Here is a 15806-nt window from a genome sequence, read left to right on the forward strand (position 1 = left end):
TCATTGAAAGACATATCAGAGCATGTATTTTATGTACTTAGATTAATCAAAATGTTACCCAGAGTTCTGTAGAGTGATGTAGAAGGAGAAGGCTCTCCATAACCTCCTCCCATAGTTCTGGCCTTGACCCTGAATCTGTAGTCTTGCCCTGGGGTCAATCCTCTGACTGTGTAGCTGAGGTCAGGGACGTCTCTAGCCACGGGTCTCCAGTCACGCTTGGGTGGTTCCTGCATCTCTAACATGTACAGCAGAGGATTGTCTGTGGTGGAGAATGATGGGACATTCACCTTCTGCCAGGACACACGCACTGTCTCTGGTTCCATGTCAACAATGGTTGGTCTGCTGATTGGTACTCCATGGAAATCTGAATGGGAAAAAGAACATGCAAGTAAAATGGTAGAAAAATAACTTCTTTATACAAATTAAATCATATTTTTCTGTACATACGTGTAGCTCTGGGGACCCACAGAGACTCGGTTGGTTCGCTTTGGCCATACTTGTTCTCGGCCCTCACCCTGAAGTTGTAGTCTCGGTCAGACTTAAGCTCTGGGATGTAGTAGCTGGTGTCCCTGATGCGGTGGGCCAGGGGGATCCAGTCCTTAGCAGGCAGCTCCTGGGCCTCGAGGCGGTATGTTATGGGAGCCACCTTCTTGGCCGCCACTGGAGCATTGGCAGGTTTCCAGGCAAGCCGCACTGTTTCCTGTCCCATCTCTGTCACAAAGGGCTTTGACTGGGGTAATTTGGGAGGCACTAAAAATAAATCAGTGGTAACATTGAGGAAAACTGCCAATTTTTTTACCATCTGTAATAACTATTACAGTAGTAAACTAAAAATTGAAATGAATCGATCAGTAAGGTGTTTGACCAAAGTGGATAAATATGAAGACATAAATCACTTTACCTCTAGATTCATGTGGTTTCACATGGAATTTCTCAGCAATTTCATCTTCCACTGAAAAAAACCCAGCAATATTTACAATGTAGGTTTACGTTTCTACTTAAATTAACATTTGCTTTTCCAGTTGTACAATTAAATTCAAGATTTCCTGCACATATAATAACATACCTGGTTTGGGTCTTGCCAGCATGGCTGGTTGGGTGGAGTCACTAACACCAAACTGGTTCTCAGCGTACACTCTGAAGGCGTACTCAGCTCTGGGCTTCAGATTCTTCACCATGTGAGTGTTTCCATGGATACCAGTAGCCACCTTGTGCCAGTCGAATCCTGGCAGTTCTCGAGCCTCGATGACATACTTAACGTTTCTGCCTTCAGGTGGCAGGGTTGAGGTGTAGGCCGGTAACCATGACAACCTGACAGACTCCTCCCTGATGTCTGTGAGTGACGGCTTGTCATAAGGCAGAGACGGCATAGCTGGAAGATATGGAGAGATATGCCTTCAAATTCTCAATGTGACTTTATTTTGACAATTATTATATGCACTGTAGTTGATAAGATTTTAGAATTACTGGAGACACAGTATGTTAATAATGAGAAGCACTGAAGCAATATGCCCATGGTTTTATACCTTCATGATCTGACTTTGTAGAATCCCGAGAAAATCTTCTTGCAAATGGTGAATAGTCACTATCAACAGAAGAGTCCTTCTTTGATTTTGAACCTTTGAAAAGAATTAGTAACTTTTTCAGATTGGTTTTCTATTAATTAATCAGCATTAACAGATAAAGACAACAGGACAGGATTATTACTTGGTAGTTCCAGGGCTGCTGTACAGCTGGTTTCGCCGGCGGGGTTACTGATTTTACAGGTGTACTGGCCCGTGTCACTGTCCATAACGTCACGAATTGTCAGAGTGCAGTGACCACCGTCACGGTTAATCCAGTAGCGAGAGCCGGGGGTCAGGGCCTTGTTATCCTTGTACCTGAAGAATTATCATTTTATTTATAAAATACACTTATATCATATATTATCATTATGTTACAAGTTTTTGTCCTAGTTCTACATTCAGTTTGTTGACTTACCATGTGACATTTGGTTCAGGAATTCCCATGATTTTACACTCAAACTTGGCATTTTTTCCTTCTGGGGAGTATGTGTCCTCCATTCTCTTCATGAAAGTGGGTGGACAGCCGTACTTGGCATCAAAGTCTTTCTGTCTGAAGCTATCAAAGAAAGAAACAATGTACATGTTCACTTTGAACATCTTTTCTTATATCAAAAGTTTTAAAAAAAATGTACCCTCAAAAAATTAAACCAAAGTTTGTTGACTTTCTGTTACCTTGGTTTATCCTCCTTGAATTCCAGTGGAGCCCGCTTCACGATCAGGTTACTGGAGCAGTAGACCTCACCCTCAGAGTTCACAGCCTTACATGTAATTTTGCCCTCATCCTCTATGCGAAGGTCATTCAAGGTCAGCCTGAAGGTATCAGCCTCCTGGGTCATCTGGAAGCGTCTGTGTGTTTCCTGATAGAAACATGACATTGACAGTTGACGTACAGCTTATAAATGATTTAAAAGGTAAACTGCTTTTTACCACCTTATCATTACTCTAAATTTTAATTTAAAGATAAGCAATGTAATTATGTTACATCTCCAGATTCTTCATGAAGGAAAAAAAATAAGTCTGCTCCAATTAACAACTTACAGAGATGGGTTTGTGGTTGTAGAGCCAGTTGACTTTGGGTTTAGGTTCTCCAACAACCACCACTTCATATACCATCTGGTTTCCTGCTGTGGAAGTGGCATCATCTACCCAACAAAATGGTAAATGGGTATTAACTCACATTTGATCTCATGTTTGTTTTAATTAAAATTTTATATTTTGTCTTTTGAGGAAAAGTTTAACCACAAGTTGAACTGTATCTTACTTTTTATGAAATTTACATAAACCACAAATATTGTTTCCTCATCAATCATTACATTAAAACCATTTATCTAATGGCACAATTTTCTGCTTCAACTCAATTGGAAGAGGGTCACTCACCTATTCTCTTTAAGAACTTGGGCAGCATTGGGACTCCCTTGATGGTCTGATCTAGTAATGTGAGTCCAGCGGAGCACACTGCCTCCCCCAGGGAATTCTTCAGGTGACAGCTGTACTTCCCAGCATTCTTTGCTTTAGTTTCTTTAATGCTGAGGGTACAGATATTCTCTTGTTGCTGAATCTTCACATTTTCAGATGCCTTGATCTCCATTTCATTCAACAACCACCTTTAAGAAACCAAATTTCTTTTTATTTTTGATTAACATTGCTGGTTACTAATTCTTTCATAATCCAATTACCAGAATTTTCATCTTCCTAATACATGTACCAGAATATGTATTTTATCAATTGCTTTTATGGCAAAAAATAATCCTTGAAAAATTACAGTTATTGTTATTATTACCTGACAACAGGCATGGGTTTCCCAGCTATCATACACTGGAAGGTTGCAGGCAATCCGTCCGTGATTGTCTGATCATAAAACTTTGTCAAAAATTTGGGAGCAATGTCTGTGTCTTCAAGCTGTTCTTCAAGAGCTGAAAAAATAAAATCTTTTAATAAAATGTCTGACACATCAAATGTCAAATTTATCCAATATTTGTCATTTCACAAAAAATGAAGCCAATCAGAAATCAATGTAATTTTTACCTACCAATGACATTAAGGTAGGCCTCTGTCATGGCCTCCCCATACTTGTTGTGAGCCCAGCAGGTGTATCGCCCTGTGTCCCCCATCTCCACATTCTGGACCAGGAGGGAGTAGATCTCATTGTTGAAGTTCAGGAGTTTGTAGCGCTTCCCGGATTCTACCACCTTACCATCCTTCATCCTGTGTACAGACAACATGTTCTCAAAGTATTGCATGAAAAATACATTTTGGTAGCAAAAGAAACCTTAATCCTCCTGTAGACTGGTCAACCATTTTAATTTTCTGCTTGCCAACCACTTATCACTCTTACTACCCGTAATCAAAAGATTGAAAGTAAAGATAAGAGAAAAGGACTTGTACACATTTTAATTTCATATTCATGTATTATATCATGTAGCGATACAAACTAAGAGGGCCATTAACAACAAAAAGTTTGTGGATTGTATATAGCTAGATGATATTAAAGTAAAAATTGTTGTATGGTCTTACATTTTTTTGTGCCTAAAATGCAATGAAAGATAACCAAAGGTTTTCTGGGATAAATGAGAATTGCTGTAAAGTTTGGTGTTAGGTAAAAGCTAAATGCAAAAGAGTTGATAAATTTGGGCCCAGGCTTACCAGGTGATTTCTGGTTTTGGGTGAGCTACCACGCGGCAGTCGAAACGAGCCAGTCTTCCTTCCTCCACCTGACAACTGTTCATCTGGAAGAAGTAGGCCGGAGTCTGGAACTCCTCCTCTGCCAAGCCTTCCTTGTACTTCTTTAAACTGGAAGGCTGGGCTACAGTAAGTATAAGCTTTACTGAAATTTTCATTTATCAAAAAAAAAAACATAGGGCGTAGGTGATGGGTATTTTAAATTACTAAATGAAACAAGGGCCATGTGATGGAAACTTACTAACTTTTAAGTCATTTTAGCCCCTCAATTACACAAATGAATTGTTCAAGTATATGTGACATTCATTGTTGGAAATTTTTCTTTTTATTTAATATAAAACATTCTTTATTTTGTAAAACAGTGCCTTAGATCATTTCAAAACCACCTGATGCCAGCATCAGAGTTCCTACCATTTCCGACAAGTAGCTCAGCGGAGCTGATGGTAGATCCGTTGACATTCATGGCTCTAGCTGTGTAGAGACCTGTGTCATCTTTCTTTGTTTGGGGGAATTCCAGTACGTGGACGTTCCCCTCTGACAGAACACGGCATTGATCAGTGTTCTTCAGGGGACGGTTGTTCTTCAGCCATAACACCTTGGGTTGTGGAATACCAACGACTAGACACTCCAGTCTGGCCATGGAGTTCTCTGTAACAAGCAAGCCTTATAGTGTAGGATTTGTAGATCCTTGTAGTGCATCAAATTTCATTAACCACTTATATTTATAAAGCTTAGTACAGTGTATTTGTTTGTTTTGCCCTATTCAACCTCATTGGTAAAATCTTAAACTGAGTAAATATAAAACAGTAAGTTACTTATCATTAACACATAAATGCCATGGAAATTTATAAGACTTAGTATACACATTTTGTCTTGGAAGATGGGAGGAGTGCCATATGGTAAAAATTAACTTGTACATGTAATCAAAATATCTGCACTCACTTTAAAAACTTAATTCACTGATGCCTGATGGGAGAATTAAAAACTTTAAATCATATCAGCATTTTCAAAAACACACTTCCCTGGGTTTTTTTTTAACTCAACAGAACAATGTACTAATATTCCAAAACTGTATTAACCACACAGTACAAAACATGAGTCTGCCATAATCTTGATCCTATTACCTGATACAACGGTTTTCTTGAGCTTTCGTTTGAAGATTGGTCGAGTTGTTCCATCCTCAAACTCAGGCTGTATATCATGACTGGTGTCTATTATCTTGAAATCTGTTTTTAATATAATTCAAAAACAAGAATAAACCTCCTATCATTTCATGAATGAAATAATTCTAGATGCAACTTGCTCTTTGGTAGTTACAAGTGTCAGATATTTTACAACAATGGACATCTGTTTAGATATTGAGAGAGCCTACCATCAGAGCTGGCCAGAGATACATTGTCTGTGTTCTCAGTCCTCTTGACGGCTGAAGACTTGACCTTGGGAGTCTTGGTGGCTATTTTTCTGTGCTCCGGCATCTTTTTTGGTTTCTGTACTTTAACTCCTACAGGAAAGAAATCAAGTGAACAAATGTTACTTGTATTAAATAGGAATCGTGTAAAGGCAACATACTGTGTATAATTCAATTTACTTTATGCAAACTATCATCTATCTTTCCATTTTCACAATGTTAAGTTTTATTGCTTTCATAATTACAATTTAATTGAAAAAATCTTATTTTTTCCTTGATGATGATTTTTTATGACATGCAAGATTACAATAACACAGCATCTTAATAAAATACACAACATTGTGAAAATATCTGGTAATTGCTCATAGCAGAGCTTAGTACATGTACTTTATATCGTCATAATACTTACAAGAAGTACAACCAAATCATGTATTTATCTGATTCTACAAGATCATTCCTACCACCCTTACATCACTGCATCAAGACATTCTTAATATAGTACATGGTTCTTACCAAAACAAACACACAAACTGAGTCATTACATTCCTTAAAATTCCACAGTCCTCACTTCATAAACCTCCAAAACACAACTCAAGCACAATTAATCCATAAAACGCACACTATATACTTGTACAGAGTGATTTGACATTGGTTTGACCTCTGTGTAGCTCTGAACACCAATTTGTTATCACTCTCTTTGCCTCTGCTTCAGAAGCAGTAGATAACTGATAGCACAAGCTTCACCTTCAGACTGCCTCAAAATACACAACATCTGTTCCTATAGCTACATGTACGCAGCATCATTTCTTTAAAAAATCTAGAATTCCTCTTTTTTTATATCAGTAATAAAGATGTAAAATACAAGAAGACCTCAACATAAAAAAGAATTGTTTTTAAAATTCATACACTCACCAAATTCTAGGTTTTAAGCCTTAGCAACATTTCCTCTGTATTGTACATTAAGATAATACAGTATAAGATCTCTGCGGGGCTCCCATTGCTCTGATGGCATCAGAAGAGGAGAGAGAAGAAGGAGGATTAATTATAATGTTTGACTGCATGTAGAGCACTGTGTTAGGTAAGGAGATGATAAACAGATGTGGGAGATATCAGACTCTTTAATGAAGCAATACACATCACTTATGACAAGCACCAACACCCAATACACACCTCCATCAGAGAGAGAGAGAGAGAGAGAGAGAGAGAGAGAGAGAGAGAGAGAGAGAGAGACTTGATAACTTCTGGAAGGTTACATGTATTCCCGTTAAGATGGTATTGTGTTTTAGAAGCTTACAACTGTCCTCTGTATTGTTAAACTCTATTTTGCCTGTAAGTCATTTACTGGTATATACAACATGTCAAATTATCTTTTAATATAAATACCTAACTGTTTTTCATGTGGCATTTTTTCTCTAAATATAATTGGTAACCAAATAACTGATTCATGACTTAAAGACCAAACAAAAACACACCATACCTAGAACTATACCAAACCCAGAGAGCTGGCAGCACTATTTTCTATTTTTACTGGCTCTATACATGTGGAAAGAGACAAGAAGAATATAACCTCTGATTTTATGAACCATTAACTGGCATCGATTCAGATCTGATCAGACACCAGCATGTAAAGAATTCAGCATTTTTCACTGCATGACGTCAGTTTTTTCCTCCCCTCTGCACTTCAATGCAGTTACTAAAACTTCAACTATGTTTATTCCCCTAGACAATTACATAACCAATTCCCTACCAGCCCTAATCAAAGTTGATTCCAAGTTTTGCTGGGATTTTTTTTACTTCGTCTGTTAGCTGTAGTGTTTAATTACATAATATCTGCATTCTTAACTCTTTGAAATTTTTTTCAGAAAAAAACCCACATATGTACAACTAGCAATATAAGCTTTGCAATTTAAAAGATTGAAAAAATAAATATTATAATACCTAGTGAAAAAAATCTTTCTGTTACTACTAAATGCTTTCCTTTACTTAAACATCTGTGGAGTCCTAAATTCTACCTTTGTGAATGTAGGTTAAAGACAGGTAAACAAAACAATATGTAAGAGCATAGATATTTGGGATGTGCCATCCTGAATACAGACAAAACTGTCTACAGAAATAGAAGAGGCTAAATCAAGAATTGTACATTCTCTGCTGATGATGTTGGTACCTCAATGCAATGGTACACAAAAGTCATGATGCTCAAACATCTCTCCGAGATGAGACTTATGAATATTACGTAACCCAACAATTCATAAAATTCTGGGAGTCACCCATCCCTCTCCCTATTTGCTTTATTGTGAATGCATTTACAGTAAAACAGAAAGGTATGTCAAAATCTCTGCAAGATGAAAAGAAATCAAGGGTGTTTGGTAAGAAAAGTTTTTTTACTTGGTGCAATGTTGCTTTATCAGTGAGGGCTGATTCTGCTGTGGGTGTGTAGATAGGAGGCTATATTTTAGAAGTAGAAGTTTATATCTGTTTGATGGCATCTCACTGAGAATTACACAGCATCCATCAGCTGTCAGGGCTGTATTGATAAATTTACAGAGACTTGTGTTTCTACAGATAAGCTAGTTCCTAGACACAGTACTCTTTGCCAAACATAATATCCTACAGATAGGGGACCACAAAACTCAAGGAGAACCAGCTAAAATGTTTATCCTAAACAAATCCATTAAGTGCATTTTAAAGATAAGATACTCAAAGATCTGCATAATCATATTTATCACTGGAACTCCATGTCAATTTCAAAACCAGATGGTTCTGGTTTGGATATATTTTCCTTCTCGATATTCTTCCTCCTGAATACCAAAACATCTTCAGTGATAATCAGTGTGAAGAAAATAGAGACAGAGGTGTCAATAGCTTCATAGAATTGACTGGATTTTTATAATAAACTTAAAAATTCAATAACGATTTAACTTCTCTCTACTAAAAAATGATTAAATTAACAGGAAACTTAAAACGACTTCAGTCAGCTTCTTAATATTTCACCATCTAAACAACATCCTAAAAATAATACTAATTCTTGGAATGACAAGCTGTCTGCATCCACTAGTTGCTACACTCTGTCCTGCCTGGTTTGACTGACCGAGATTGTTCTCACTTGTACAGACAGGATCCAGCATTAACTGCGTGTCCATCACCCCATAAACTCTCTACCAGTTATCTACAACCTACATTCCTTCCCCCTCTCTCAATCAAAACAATCCCTCTAAGATGATCAACACTAATAACTCTCTCTCTCTCTCTCTCTAACATCTAGACTTTCTGTCCTTTTTTTAAATAAAGCATTGTTTTTTGACTCCTTACACAATAAATGTAAAGACTCTCATATTTTCAAAAAGAAGATTAAAACTTTTTTTAAAATATGGTTATATACAAAGCCATCATTATAGCAATATATTAACATACCTAGTTTTTCTTGAGCCTCCTGTATGTCTCTCACAAGTGTTTGTTTGGCGAATGGAGAACTGGTTTCCAACGTCAAAAATGACCCAGGAGATTCCTTGTCATCGTCTAACGTCACATCCCACAATGCCAAGCTCCCCCCAATGTCATCTTCGCATAGGGCGACAGTCCGCAACTAAAAAACAAATATTTCACAGTCAAAGTCTAGCTACAACAGCCAATGGATGAGCAATAGCCAAAAGCCTGAAGAATGCTGCAACGGAGAGCTGAAGCCACTTGCTGGGGAAGCTGAAGAAGATTACATCAGTGATAAGAACGTCTACCTGTGAACCCACACTCTGGAATCTGCGCTTCTCCTCTACAGCTCCTCCACCAAGAATTCTGGCAGAGACCAGCAAATATTTCTGACTCACAGAAGTAGATACATTACATCCCTGTGTATTTATAGACCCTCAAGATAAGAGCTTTCTTTGCGATTTTTTTCAAAAATAAGTTTAAAAGCTGGCAAAGAATTTTAAACACATTAAAATTTCATTGAAATTTAAATCTTGAATTATTTGGATTTTTAAAACCTACTAATAGACAATTCATTTAATGTAATGACAACTTCATGTAGTACATGTACATACCGTATGCTACAAATATCTGACAAATAAAGCTTATTTTAAAACACAATCTTGCTGAACATTTCACATGGATATCCAAAACTTTAATAACCATATATCAAAATAAATTATAATACAAAAGCCTGTCTATAATAATTACAAGTACCAGTAAGTTTAAAAGAAAATTAATTTAAATTTTTTTTTTTTTTACTTCTACACTTCATTCAAATTATTTTTGAATTTGCACGTAGATGTACTACTTCACATTGAAAACTATGGGTTTCACAAAACAGTGGAGAAAAAAACCCTCTTTATGTCATGCTGTCACAGACTGACATGCTGACAAGAGGCAAAAGTCTGATAAACTACAAAGTAGCTGGGAGACTGGGGTACAAGATGTTAGGTATTCTGATGAAAGGCTAACAGTAATGTCATTACTGCCTTGCCCTCCCAACAAGTCAATGTTACAGCACAGATCTGTATCATAGCACTTCTGTATACTTGACCCCACAGCAGCCATATAAATCTGAATAACCCCCCCCCCCCCCCTCCAAAAATGCCCAAACAACAGATTTTTATGTTTTACCAAACTATGAATTCACCACATAAAAATAGATGTCATTTTTTGTATCGGTAATTGTAAAAAAAAATAGACTCTATTTGCAATCTTAATATCATGTAAGTTACAGACATTTTTTTTTTTATTTATACACAATCGATGGTCAAAATCTTTGAAACAAAACAAATTCAAATTTCAATTCTTTTTTTCAAGAATGTTGTTACAACATACATGTATCATGTTAGTCCAGATGTTTTGGAATTTTTTTTCTACTTAGTTCCAAAATTATTGCTCAATACATCATCAAAGTAAGTTATGCATCGGACATTCATTTACAGCTTTGCTATACATGTCAGGTTGGTTTACCACATATTATAAAGAAAACCAACGTAAATAGGCTTCTTTTAACACAAACAAGACCCCAAGTCTAAATTATCAGGATATGGCAACAAACAATTTTTAGCCAAGTTCTCAACTGAAAGTTCATTATTTACTAAATAACAAAAAACCTTTTTACTGAATTTTTAGTTTATCATGATAAACAAGTTATCGATCAGTATGGATATTTAACTACATGTATAGACTAGGTATAGTTAACAGTCTTTATACATATAAATGGGATTCAAACATATACCGGTATAAGAAACAGTGTTCTATGTTTTCAGAACTTGTACTTTTACTTTATCTTTTTGTTTTCACCATCAAACAATAAAATATGTTCAAATCAACTATCTTCATACATCTGGAGTAGTCTCCCCTTGTTATGGTTCAAGTTTTTAGATTTTTTTTTCTTTCAATTAAAATGCAATTGGTAAATCTATAAGCCAATAAATATTAAACTTAATGCTTGTGAATCTTAAAGGACCAAAATAAAAACATAAAATAATCATTTAACTTTTAAACAAACATTTTTAATATCAAAATGCCTTCAAAATAAAAGTTGTTTCTGTTCAATGCCAAGAGTGAAGACATAAACTTATAAAATCAAACTACGGTGGTTTCATCTATATATTTTGTGAATTTTGCTGTTGAGTTAAAATTTATTCATGATATTTAATGTTCTTTGAAGTCCAATACAATGTATCTAATAACTTAATGGATTGACAGTATGAAATTACATATCTTTGAAACTGTGATTTTCATTAATTTTAAATCAACTAAAATTGATGCCCACGAATATTGATAAAACCACAGTATTTTGAATCACAAATGGCAATGCTACATAATAAAAGATTGACTGATATTAACTTGGAAACCTTCCTTTAGGCTCACCAATTATTACTATTTACTTGACATAAACAATTGCCTAGAGAACTGGCTGTTCCTCTCTTTAAAAATCGAATCTGGAAACATTTTCCTAATACACTTAATGTTTGATATAAAATCTTAATTTTTTTCAAGCACCACTTAATTAAAGGTTTGATTAACAAGGCAATATTCATTCAGATTTTGATTGATTTTATAACCCTTATATTTATTTGTTTGTGTTAAAAAATATATGTGTAATAAATGATTCTAGTTAGGATATACATGTATGTAGTAGAGGAACATTCCACTGAAAGAGAAAATTTTGAGAGTCGGAAACTCAAATACCGGTACTCTTGAAAAGAAAAAGTTTTGACAGAGTTACCCCCCTTGATATGGAGTTGTTCTTCAATCTGTAGCACACTGTACTTAAAGATAAAGACATTTGTTGCTATTTGCTTAAGACTGGTAATACAAGAACTTACTAAAATCTCTTTCTCAAATTTAAGTTGAGGCATGCCATCTTGTCTTGTCCCTTCTTTCCCTTCTACACTGTGGGCAATTACCATCTTCTCTGGGAACAGGAAAACATAGCAGTCTTTTCCTATCTCTGATTCACTGTTCCATACTGTGGCAGTCTCCTACAAAATAAAATTATTTTACTAGCTTAAATTACATATTTTTTTGTTTCTGACATTGAAAATTGAAGTTTATTAATGCTACAAAAATATTATTTTTTTTTTAATTTGCAAAGCCATACAATGTTGCACTTTACATAAAAAAAAAGAAAAATCATTCAATCCATGATTTTATTAAATACATGGTCTAACCAAAAGGACTTTCACAAAGGAAACTTTATACATGTATCTGTTTAAATGACTTTAGTACACCCTAAATGAAATTGGTATTGCACGAGTAATTAATATTTTTAACTTACATGTGAGATGACGGAGTTTGAGGGCTCAGGGTTCTCCCAGCCCTGCATGTTGTCCAGTAACATGATACTCTCCACCTCCCGACAGATGTCACTCAGCATACTGACCGCCTCCATCAGCTGTGTGCAGTCTCCACCCCCAGCCCTGGTGAACTTTATCAGATTCTGAAAAAGATATCAAAAATTTACATGAAACAGGCTAGGATCTGGTCATACCATCAACAACCAATAGAATACTCAACTCAGTTCTAACTCAAAATGATATACCGTATAAGTAGATAAATTTGAGGTAAAATCCCAGCTTTTGAAGTTACATTTTAATTGAGGAAAGCTTGTGAGGAATGGCCTAGGCATTTTGAATCAAAGTGTTCTGTTAGCATGTATTCAACTTCAGTATAAATACCTGGAATAATTCTTGAAAGATAAATTTTGACCTATTTGAAGTATTTCATTAAAAAAATGTTCATAAGATATGGAATTATGTAGAAACTTCTAAGAAATTTCTGAATATTGCATCAGTGCTGACAAACAGAGCAGTGAAGTAAGCCCCTGACCTTCAGTAGCTCCATGTACTCATGTATGCGGTCCACTGGTCTGTCCAATAACTCCTGCAGGGTATCACCGTCATCCCCGATACTTTTACTGTAATCCTGAAACATTCAGAGCAATTCAAATGTTCAGAGCCTTGCCTCTACTTTTAAAAAGTATTTTCAAGTCTGTTTAAGATAGATGACAAATGCTGGGTACAGACCTGTAGAAATTTCTTGAGCTCCTCAGACTCCAAGCTTTCACCTGCTTTATTCTTACCAGCCATGTAGGGCAGATACTCAGAGAAACTCTCCCTCTGGAAAAATAAATAACAATAGCATTCAAAAACTAAGGATTAGACCAGTTATTATTTACTGAAAAGCATTGGGTTATTCTACGCAAAGCAGACATTTGTTAGTTTTAAGTGATTGAGTTAAGATAATCTGCATGTGTTACCTTTTTAAGGAATACCTCTGCCACTTTCTCTGGTTCATTCTTGGAAGCCACCAATTCAGGAAGCAAATGGCTAATATCAAACACAAAGAGAAATTTATGGATAATAATTTATTTTCTGAACACTCTTCTAAAGTTAATGTTAACAAAAATCCTGTTTAAATCACAATGGAAAAGAGACTTACCGATGATGGAATTGGTAAAGTGATTCCACATTTCTGAATATTTCTCTTCCTTTCTTTTTGTCGGGAAACTCATCATCAGCCACATCAAAGTAGTTCTCTATCAAGTCTCTCAGGTCACACACATAGTCTGTCTCACTGTCCAGCAGATCCTGAACAAATTTCCTAAATAGATATACATGTAAAAATTCTTTTCATCTCTTTATGACAGAAAGAATGGACAAAGCTAGTAAAAATTAAACAAAATTAGTATTTTGAAATCATAACTTGCTCTCTGCATTTTTGCTATGACTTTTCCAACTTATCTCTTAATTCTTTCCATACACAGTGGTCTCTTTAATAGAATTTATAGTATATTTTTATACCACAACACAGAGTTTCATGAAAAAGACTCTCAAAACATCAAAACAGTGATACATTGAAAATGGTTATACATGTAATTGGTCCATCGAAACATGCTTAACAGTGAGAATCAAGCCAAAATCAACAGTTTATGTCTGAGAATTGCCTGCAACATACGAAAGGTTTTGTAAGGAACACTGCTAATTTCATCCTTTTCATTTAAGGTAAGGTTTGCGGTTACAGGGAGATAATTAACTCGCACATTTTCATTGTGACGTAACACCAACTACCCTTTATTTCAGTTATGACGTCAAAATTTATGTGACGTTATAATTGATTTCATTTTTTTTTTATTTTGCGGGGTTTTTTTTTGTTTCAATGAAAAAATAAGAGGACACAAGCATTTTATCAATATCAATGAAAACGAAATCCGCATCATATGGTTTTGAATAGTGTTTTAGAAACATCAGATTACACATAATCTAAGATATGTTTTTCCTGAAATCGGTGGACTTGGAAAGGTTTCAAATAAGATGTTTTCGTTTACATAATAGTAGTCCAAAACTAAGACTTTTGTTGCATTTTATTCTATTTTTAGAAAGTTCATCAGAAATTAATAAAAGTGAATCATGATATTAATAGTGATATTATTTTGGAACATTTTAATCATAAATAACCCCCATAATAGTCACACATAAAATGTACATATTTTCACGAAATTGTTTACATTTCATCAAAATTAAAATTGGAAATCATGAACTTTGACCTTTTGTAGTTATAAAACGGGACGGGCAATATTCATTTGAATTTCATGAGAGAAAAGACTTTAGTATAGTGAACAAAATGGTATGTAACTTTGGTCCAACCTCTAAAAAATGCAAGCCGCAAACCTTACCTTAAGTTATATAGTTATTTGATTTGTGTGCACCAATTTGGATGCAGTTTATTTGAGTACTAGCACCGAGACCAAAATTAATCTGCTGTAATGTCACACAAGGGACGCATACAATTATGTCCCTGGTCATACCTTATGATACCATTATACCACAGTAGTAATCATTGTATTTCCATTAGTCAGTATTACATCATTGTGTACAGTACAAACAGTGTAAAACGCCATTATTTCAAACCTTTTCTTGTCCTCAACTTTCTCACTGTCCACATGAACATTGGTTCCTTTTCGATTGTCCTTCTCCGTTTCTGTATATGGCTTCAAGTTCTCTGGGCTTACATAACACACCTAAATCAAAGTAAAATTATTTGATTGTAGATTTTTCTTTGAAACTCAGAGTGACCCTCATCATTATATAAAACTAACTGTCTGTTATATACAATGTAGAATAGGCCAATCCACACTTTACAAAAGTTATGTCTCTTGGCCGCCATCTTTGTTGAAAAACCCATATATTTCTCACAGTAGCTTTTGTAGTTTAGGGGGTTGTAACTTTGTCATTTGACATTAGAAATCCGTTTCCACTGTGAATTTGAATTGGCCCAAGTTGGGAGCAATTAACCCACACATCGAAGGAATAAATTAAATTCTAAGAGATTTCTTTACACAACTTTTGCAAAGTGTGGATATGACTTTCCATATAAGATATCTATGCAGCACATTGTTGACTTTTTTGATAAAGTTTTCAAATAATTACAACTTTAAACACAGGCCTCTGAAATTCTATCAATAAGCCGCGAATGTATGGAAAGAGAGAGATATATATATATCTATACATTGATATATAGATAGGACATATATCTCTTCTCCCATACATTAAACAACTTGTTAAACAACAGCTGAACAAGGCATGTGCTTCGAATTATATACACATGTACATATTGATAATCAGCATGCTGATAATTGATTTCTACTAATTTTCTACTTTAATCAGCTTTTCAATGAT

The 15806-nt window shown here is 35.2% G+C and overlaps 1 protein-coding gene across 6 annotated transcripts in view; it reads right to left on the reverse strand.

Annotated features, from left to right (window-relative positions):
• LOC128192633 (titin-like) overlaps positions 1–15806 on the reverse strand; it is a 69801-nt gene that overhangs the window by 36961 nt on the left and 17034 nt on the right. For all 6 annotated transcript variants that reach the window (XM_052865471.1, XM_052865470.1, XM_052865475.1 and 3 more), the window contains exons 10-33: positions 15039–15148; positions 13570–13731; positions 13388–13457; positions 13155–13247; positions 12958–13053; positions 12407–12568; positions 11955–12110; positions 9064–9235; positions 5617–5745; positions 5369–5470; positions 4656–4892; positions 4209–4368; positions 3595–3770; positions 3346–3478; positions 2943–3169; positions 2604–2707; positions 2238–2422; positions 1981–2121; positions 1708–1880; positions 1527–1619; positions 1067–1372; positions 902–952; positions 448–750; positions 59–364 (exon numbers count right to left, since the gene is read on the reverse strand). In XM_052865471.1, the coding sequence (XP_052721431.1) occupies positions 59–364; positions 448–750; positions 902–952; positions 1067–1372; positions 1527–1619; positions 1708–1880; positions 1981–2121; positions 2238–2422; positions 2604–2707; positions 2943–3169; positions 3346–3478; positions 3595–3770; positions 4209–4368; positions 4656–4892; positions 5369–5470; positions 5617–5745; positions 9064–9235; positions 11955–12110; positions 12407–12568; positions 12958–13053; positions 13155–13247; positions 13388–13457; positions 13570–13731; positions 15039–15148 (3847 nt within the window). The remainder of the gene's footprint in view (positions 1–58; positions 365–447; positions 751–901; positions 953–1066; positions 1373–1526; positions 1620–1707; positions 1881–1980; positions 2122–2237; positions 2423–2603; positions 2708–2942; positions 3170–3345; positions 3479–3594; positions 3771–4208; positions 4369–4655; positions 4893–5368; positions 5471–5616; positions 5746–9063; positions 9236–11954; positions 12111–12406; positions 12569–12957; positions 13054–13154; positions 13248–13387; positions 13458–13569; positions 13732–15038; positions 15149–15806) is intronic.

This window comes from Crassostrea angulata, chromosome 7 (assembly GCF_025612915.1).
Source record: "Crassostrea angulata isolate pt1a10 chromosome 7, ASM2561291v2, whole genome shotgun sequence".
In the NCBI taxonomy this organism is placed as follows: domain Eukaryota; kingdom Metazoa; phylum Mollusca; class Bivalvia; order Ostreida; family Ostreidae; genus Magallana; species Magallana angulata.